This window comes from Alosa alosa, chromosome 7 (assembly GCF_017589495.1).
Source record: "Alosa alosa isolate M-15738 ecotype Scorff River chromosome 7, AALO_Geno_1.1, whole genome shotgun sequence".
Classification (NCBI taxonomy): domain Eukaryota; kingdom Metazoa; phylum Chordata; class Actinopteri; order Clupeiformes; family Clupeidae; genus Alosa; species Alosa alosa.
The window spans coordinates 29,139,583-29,147,581 of NC_063195.1; the positions used below are offsets into that span (position 1 = coordinate 29,139,583).

General features: G+C 43.1%; 1 protein-coding gene across 1 annotated transcript; it reads left to right on the forward strand.

Annotated features, from left to right (window-relative positions):
* The first annotated feature begins 604 nt into the window (after positions 1-604).
* LOC125297827 (zinc finger CCCH domain-containing protein 6-like) lies at positions 605-7,017 on the forward strand. The gene is made up of 12 exons (XM_048248327.1): positions 605-877; positions 1,080-1,167; positions 1,291-1,474; positions 1,597-1,835; positions 2,800-2,925; positions 3,057-3,174; positions 3,283-3,392; positions 3,628-3,725; positions 4,427-4,597; positions 4,938-5,257; positions 5,483-5,608; positions 6,098-7,017. The coding sequence occupies exons 1-12, from the start codon at positions 801-803 to the stop codon at positions 6,727-6,729; spliced, it is 2,289 nt and encodes a 762-aa protein (XP_048104284.1). The 5' UTR covers positions 605-800; the 3' UTR covers positions 6,730-7,017.
* The last annotated feature ends 982 nt before the right edge of the window (positions 7,018-7,999 follow it).

A 7,999-nucleotide genomic window follows, 5' to 3' on the forward strand; every position in this document is an offset into this window, starting at 1 on the left:
TATTTACAAAGAAAATTGGTGTCCTTAAACTTAAGGCATTAAGATCAATTTCCAAGAATTGATTATATTCCTCTTTAGCATGGATGCCAACACTTTTGACCATCACTGTAAGTGGGTGTCACACATATAAATCACAGATTGTTCAGTAGGCCTATATCTGTATAACCCCCCACCATACTATCAAGTAGCCTATTGGTGCAAAGAAAATTAGGCATGTCTTTCCATACCTCAAGCAAGAAAAGAAACAGTGCAGCACAAAGAGGCAGAGCATTTTTCGGTCACATTCAGCCCATATAAGCTAATAATATGTTTGCATTTAGGGCAGGATGCCTGTGAATTTGATTGGATAGACATTTTTGGTTTAGGTTACCACAGACTGTGCTATTGGATTTCCTTTAACCTTATGGTGAGCTGTTCAGAAACAAAGCTTCTGCTTCCTGTAGGAGAAGAGACCCCAGGCTTTGTGTCACTCAGCACAAATTAACATGTGCTGGATGGACCAGTTGAGGACTAATTTGCAGAACGGCATTGTGTCCTCCTTGCCTCAGGGTGGCAGTAACGTTCTATAAGAGCACCAGAGTCTTCTGGACACACGAGATAGAGAGTTATATTCACATCGCATCCCTCAAGTAACCATCACCAGAGAATGTCACTTTAGTGGATGTGTTTGTCAAATCGAGTCATGCCTCATGCCACAATTTGTTTTTAAACATTGTGGGGATGCAATTGATCAGGTCTTCTGTAGAATTTAGTCAAATAATTTACTACCTGTGTTTGACTTTGCTAACTCACGGTGGGAAATGGCATTTGCGAACTTATTTTCCAGTCCACCAGGGGAAGTGGATTTTAACGCTTTAGCGTCTACACATCACAAAAAGTAAGTTCATAACTCAATATATCGCTGTATATCTTTAATATACAGTTATCGTTGAAAGAGTGGACGTGTCTTCAGTCTTTAACCAGATAATGTGACAGAGGCCTGAGTGACTATGCTGTTGTGGTACTCAGGCAATTTCTTCCATTGAAGTTTATCAAAGTCTCCTTCCTGATCAAGCTAAGTCACCTTCTCTGTGGCATAGGTTTAGGTCGGACCAGCCATATCAGAATCCGAAGAGGCACTATGAGACCCCCAGGAACACAAACCCAAAGAAAAGAAGGAGAAAGAATGTGAGTTCTTAACTGTGTCTTTGACAATAAATCACCATCATTCAGAACCTACTGTTAGAGGTTGTCTTCATGCCATATTGCAATACAGGATTTCAGTTTAACCTTTAACCTGTTTACCCTCAGAACGTTTCAAGAGGTGATGTTAGGAAGGGGTATGAGTCGGAAAAGGAAAGAGGACATCGCATGGGGCCATTTAAATATGAAGAGGAGCAGGCAAATGTCCATCAAAAGCCTAGCCAGTGTCACATAAACAAGGAAACCAAGCTTCCTGGAACCCCACAAAGCAGTTTGGGGCCTAGTTCTGAAGGTGGGTGTTGGTTGTTTACAACTTGGATTGTCAGAGGAATAGGCAGATTACAAGAGGACTCATCTGGTTGATGTTCAAGTAAATGTGCTGCTAAGATTAACAGTTTTTGCCCTGTTGTTTAGGTCACCAGAAGAATGGACAAAGGGTCAACAAGAGAATGCTCTTTGCCAAAAACAATATGCACAGAACAAACATGAATGAAGATGTTCATAAGCGACAGGGCCGGGATACCAACAGTGGTAAAGGCTGTGTTTTTGATGACAAAAAAAGGGCGAAGATGTCAAAACAAAGCCACCAAAATTATTCTTTCAACCAGAGATCCGAAGCTGGATCGAAGAAAGGACGGGACAAGTGGCAGACGGTAAGCCAACAGTGTCCATCTTGTGTTAATGGAATAGCCTGATCAACCTAGCCTGAACTGGTCTCCTACTGAGGCCCCTCAGGGTAGAGCAGTTTCAAATTTAATGGCAAACACCATCATAATATTCTGACACTCTAAAGAACACCATCATAATATCCAGACACTCTAAAAAACACCATCATAATATTCAAACACTCTAGAGTAGCTGAGGGCTGTATTAGGACTGCTACATTTTCTTTCAGAACCAGTGCCAGTATTGCAGTATTCTAGGTAACTTAAAAGAGAATTTGGTTTTCCGTTTCTCAAGGTCACGAGTACTGTCGGTACGAAAACAAAAATGGAAACAATCGGTTCTACCTAGCTCCGAGTTGCTGCAGCCAAGCTGCCACTGCCAGCTACAGTGCTACACTCTGGGGGCATGAACATGGGGGCTGTATGCTAAACACACATGGAATTAACCCACTGGAGAATTTTGCTGGGAGAAATATTACAATTAATAATGTTTCAATCTCAGTAAATGAATTAAACTGCTGGTTCCAACAGAATATAGCACTATATGGATATGTCTTAAGGCACTTAACAGTTCAGCTTGTACTTGAACCTCTTAGAGCAAGAACTAAAGTCACACAGGGGCCAGGAAAAACTCCCTTTAAAAGGTTTCTTCCTGATAAAGGTGGAGTTTTTCCTTTTCCTTCCTGATAAAATTGAGTTTTCCCTCCCTTGGCTTCTTGTCACCTTAGTGCTTCTGTACAGATGTACTTCAATACAGACACTACACTTATGTTGCAAAGTGCTAATGCAGCATCTGTTGCCCCAAGGCTTGGTGCCAGGGCTGTAGTGAACAGGCTGCTGGAGGTTGGCTCTGCAGGATGGAGAAATCCCATTGGTGTACAGTCCTTAGAGGGGCTGGCAGTTTGGCATCTTTTAACGTGATGTTTTTCTCGTTTCTGTGCTTATCCTCCAGGGGAGACACAGGCCCCAACGGGAAGAGAGGAAGCCCTTCATGACGCAGGAATTCAAAGAGCAGAACTCCATAGACGTGAATGGGCGTCTCTTCTGCAAGCACTTTCTCGGGGATAGGTGCCTAAAGGTGAATCAGCCTTGAGACATGTATGAGAGAGAGTAATTCTGTAAAAATAAGTGTTCCATGTCATTTGCAGTCTTTTGTTGGATCAGATTGGATTATTTATTTATTTGTTTGTTTGTTTTTCTATGTTTTAGGGCGATCAGTGCCAGTTTGTGCACTCCCATGACCTCGGAGGTTTTAAGTTCAATGGAGTCTGCAAATTTTACGTCCAGGGCTGCTGCTTGAAAGGAGACAATTGTCTCTTCATGCACAATATCCTTTGGTCTCATTTTAATGTGGTCAGCATCAGCACCCAAAACATGACTGTATGTTTCTAAATGCCCTCTTAAATGTTACAGCTCCTTGACTTTTTTTTTGTACAAACCTTCCCCTGCAAGTTCTTCCACACAGGCAGGAAGTGTTACCAAGACAACAGCTGCAAGTTCTCTCACGATGCACTTACTGAGCTGACCAAAGGACTGCTGGACAAGGTCAGTACTTGGACTGATACGATTTATAAACATCCAATTATGTCATATCCTAGTTGCCCTCTGTGAGGTGTCCCAGAGCATGCACTGGGCTAACAGGTGTGTTTTCTTGTGAAACTGAAGTCTATGCTGGTTTGCCACACTGTCAGACCTCATTGTTAGTCTGACTGTGGGCTGTAACCGTTCAACATGTGGACAGTGAAGGCTAAACTTGGAGATGTTTGTGTGTTTACTACAGTTCCTTGAAGAACAAAAGGTGGCTCGTGAGACTTTGGAACCTGAAACCCAACAACCGGAACCCAAACCTGCTTTGGACTTTGCGACAAATCCTGTAAAGTGTGTAACTGTAACTGACACGGACACACACAGACCCGCTTCAGACAAGCAACAGTTGGTGTAGTTTCTGGCCAAACGTCATTGCCTGTAGCCACGGCATTTGTTAACACTATCAGGCTAAGGTGAAAAGAAAAAAGAGCAACACCGCTTCCTTCACGATCAATTTATTAATCAACTGATGTTTCGGTCAGTCGGTCCTTCATCAGGGTATTTATGATGAAGCTCTGACTGACCGAAAACGTCAGTTCATTAATATTAATAAATTGGATGCACCGTGAAGAAAATAGTGTTGCGCTTTGCTTTTTCTCTTCTCCTAAGTTGCTTTGGTGAAGTAGCTGCACCTGCAGTACAAACTATCAAGGTGTGCAGTGCAGGCTCCTCTCCATCGTGAAACACTAGATCAGGCGCCATATTTATACCAGCAGCACAGTGAAACTCTCGTGTCTATTTGTTTGTTTGTTTATTTATGCGTGCTTTCTCTTGTGTCTGTTTGTTTGTTTGTTTATTTATGCATGCTTTCTCTCGTGTCTTTGTTTGTTTATTTATGGGCTTTTCTCTCGTGTCTATTTGTTTGTTTGTTTATTTATGCGTGCTTTCTCTTGTGTCTATTTATTTGTTTGTTTGTTTATTTATGCGTGCTTTCTCTTGTGTCTATTTGATTGTTTGTTTATTTATGCGTGCTTTCTCGACTGCCCTCTCAGGTTGAGTTTCTACAGCACGGCTCCGGCCCCTGAACAGCTGCCTGTGTGCCGGTTCAGCTTTGGAGCGAAGGACAGCGAGTTCACTCCCGCCTCTACCGCGCAGGCTGCGCCCTCTACACCTCAAACTGCCCCGCCACCAGACACCTTACCAGCGCAGACTCGCCCTCCGATGTGTGTAACACACACACACACACACACACACACACACACACCTTACAGAAAACTAAACCTGCTTTAACTCTGCTGTTTTTAAACTATATGTTTGCAAGATGTGTGCATATAGTATTCTTTTTGCTTCCACTTACAGTTGTAGTAACTCCATTAGTGGATCCTCTCACTCCATTGCATTCCTTTTTAATTGGATCATCACTTCATCAAAACAACTCTATATCAATTATGTGATCATAGCCAAACAATGCCAAACATGAGCTTTTCCATGTCATTATTTTAGCAATGAAGATGACCTTCACCTAGTAGTGTTTGTGAATGCTCTCCTTTCTCCAATTCGCAGGTCAAGCCTTTTCAGCTCGACTCCGTCTCCTGTGTCCCGGCCTGTGTGTCGGTTCAGCTTTGGAGCCAACAATGCCGACTTCACCCCAGATCCTCCCAGCTCTGTCCGCCAGCCTGGCCCCTCTCCTGCCAAGACAGACCCAGCAGCGTCCGCTGGACCCGATCCGGTGCCCAACTCCCGCACACCCCTCAGCGCCTCACCACCGTCCCCCTCACCAGCGCAACCCGGCGGGCCAAGCGCCACCATCTCCTCCCTTCCCTCTGGAGCTGGAGACGGTCCAATGGTCAAGACGGAGATGCCCAGTTCCCCAACGCCTCCTGGTAAGGATCTGCCTTCTGAAACGCTTCCGCTGTGATATAACAGATTTAAGTAGCTGTTAAGAGATGGACAGGTGGGGTTCAAAAGGCCCAACAAACACATAACGTTCAGGGATGGTTCCCTAAAGGTTCAAAAGGGGCCCTGTAATTTGCATTCTTTATGTCAACAATGTTAAATGGTCAAGTTCCTGAGCGCATTGTGGCATGCTTTTATCTGTTGGTGTCCAGGTCCCACTCCCTCAGTCCTAAGGACCCTCTTCACCCCTCTGAGTCCGTGTCGGCCCGATGATGAGGAAGAGGAGGATCTAGAGATGGGATGTAGTCAGGATGCAGGCCGAAGTTGCACTGATGCAGGTAACTGACATCAATACCTGTATGCAGCAGTTCACCTGCCAAATCTTATGTATTGTGCAGATTTTATTCATCCAAGTTGTAAAGCTATAGTAAAGAAAAAGAAGGTGCCGCACACTTTGAGTTACAATGAAAGAATGTTTAATGGCCGGTAACGTTAGGGGATCAATAAAGTATCTATCTATCTACGTTTCGGCCTACATGGCCTTCATCAGATCGCATGTAAAGCTATAGTAACCTGAAACGTATACATTAACTTTGTCTTTCTGTTACTTATACTTAGTCTGCAAGTTGGCTGGATTTTTCACCTTCATACCTTTTAATGTTTAACCATTTTTGTGTTTAATAGTCCTTGTTTATGACTATTAAACTAACTTAATGGGACACTGTCTCTCCCAATAGACACACCACTTTTACAAAAATATCCATGTTTATTTATATTTGCTATTTGAACAGTCAATCTGATCAGTCTCTGTGCTTGTCTTGTGTTAGCGCCTAGGCTCTGCACTAAGGATATTAGTAAGGTCAAAGAGGAGAGTGGAAGTCACACCGAGGCCCCACTGGTGGCCCCAGACCAAGTGCTTACCCTGAAGGCAGAACCAGACCTGGTCAAAGAGATGAAGAAAGAGGAAGAGGAGAGAGAGCCTCCGACCGCCCCTTTAAAGCCGGTCCACTGCTCCACCCCAACCATCCCTTTAAAGCCTGTCCCCTGCTTCACCTCGACCGCCCCTTTAAAGCGGGTCCCCTGCTCCACCCCGACTGCCCCTTTAAAGCGGGTCCCCTGCTCCACCCCGATCACTAACCCCCGCAAGTCCTACAGACCCCTCACTGTGGACCCTCCACTCCTCCCCTTCACTGCGTACCATGCCCAGCCTCCCCCTTCTACCTCTCCCCGGGATGTCAGTGCAAAGGCTCTCACTCCCAGCGTGGACTCCAACTCCCAGAGTGCCGTGCGGCGCCGAGCCCCTCTCCGCCCTGGCGCAGGAATGTGCACGACGCAGGCAGAGTCCCAGGGTCGGCACAGTCTGCCAGTGCAGACTCTCACGTGGTCTGTGCCCTCGACACACTCCGTCTCACGGTCAGCACTACAGAACAGGAGTCTGAATTCTGAACTGGACCCTTGATGAAGGTTCAAGGTCGTATAGGACTACCACGAGGCACAAGCAGCTGCCTCTACACCAACCTCACTAGTGGACCGGACTACTGACACTACACAGAATGTCTCAGCAATCATTCAAATAACGGCTTATTTTTTAACAATAGTGATACTTTTAAAAAATGTCAGCTTTATTTTGTGTCGTCTTGGACATTGTGCTTTGCGATGTTTGAGATATATGTAACAAAAACAATAAATGAACCACAGTGGGAGTTTTGTTTTAATTGAATATAAATTAAAATTACACTTTTTTTAACTGGCTTTCAATAACCTCGTTTTCTCATTTTCTCACAACAATGACCCTTTCCGTTGACTGTAATGCAACAGAACAATTTCAGATTAACGTTTTAGCCTTTGAGGAGATCTACATTAAAAGAACAATTTCAGATTAACGTTTTATCCTTTGAGGAGATCTACATTAAACTCTACCCTGTGTTTATAGTCTAGGCAATCTGTGAGAAAGAATCACCCAACCCAAAACTAATTGCAACAGAAATTGTTTTGTTGTATTCAGTTCATATCACATAACAAAAGTTCATGAAAATCCAAGTGGTGGAACATTGTCAAAATTGGAATTATTTGTGCACTCCCAGGGGTGGGCAGTATTTATGATTTATGATGATAGTATTTTGTAATTTGTATTGGGTAGAAAAAAAATAGCTTTGTATTTTGTATCAAAAATACTTATAGGCCTAGGTGTGTATTTTTGTAGATTAAGAATATTGCCAAATATTTTACAAATCACAATACTTTTGGTGATGTGATAACCATCTTTAACCAGATTCTTGAATCAACAGAATACATGGAAACCGTTATGAGGTTCCTTGCAGTATTGCTCCATATCTATGCCCACTTGCGTCAATATGACCCCAATTTTAAAAACAATTAATAAAAGGGTTTACACAGCGCAATATCATTATGGGCATGCATTGACAGATACTTCATTCTCTGTATTATACAGTACCCTCCAGAATGATTGGCACCTCTGCTAAAGTTGACTAAAAACCGGTATAAAGAATAATTTGTTGGTGATTTATTGTAATCTCACAATGAAAAAAAAATTGGATAAATCCAACCTTAAAGGGGAAGCAAATTTATTTTGAAAAAAGAAAAATCTCATTAAGAAATAAATATTTTTAACTAAAACACGTTGCTTACAATTATTGTTATATGACCGTCGCTCAGTCCTGTATCTGTTCCGCGAAAATAAATCACACTAATCAATTTGTCTCCATCTT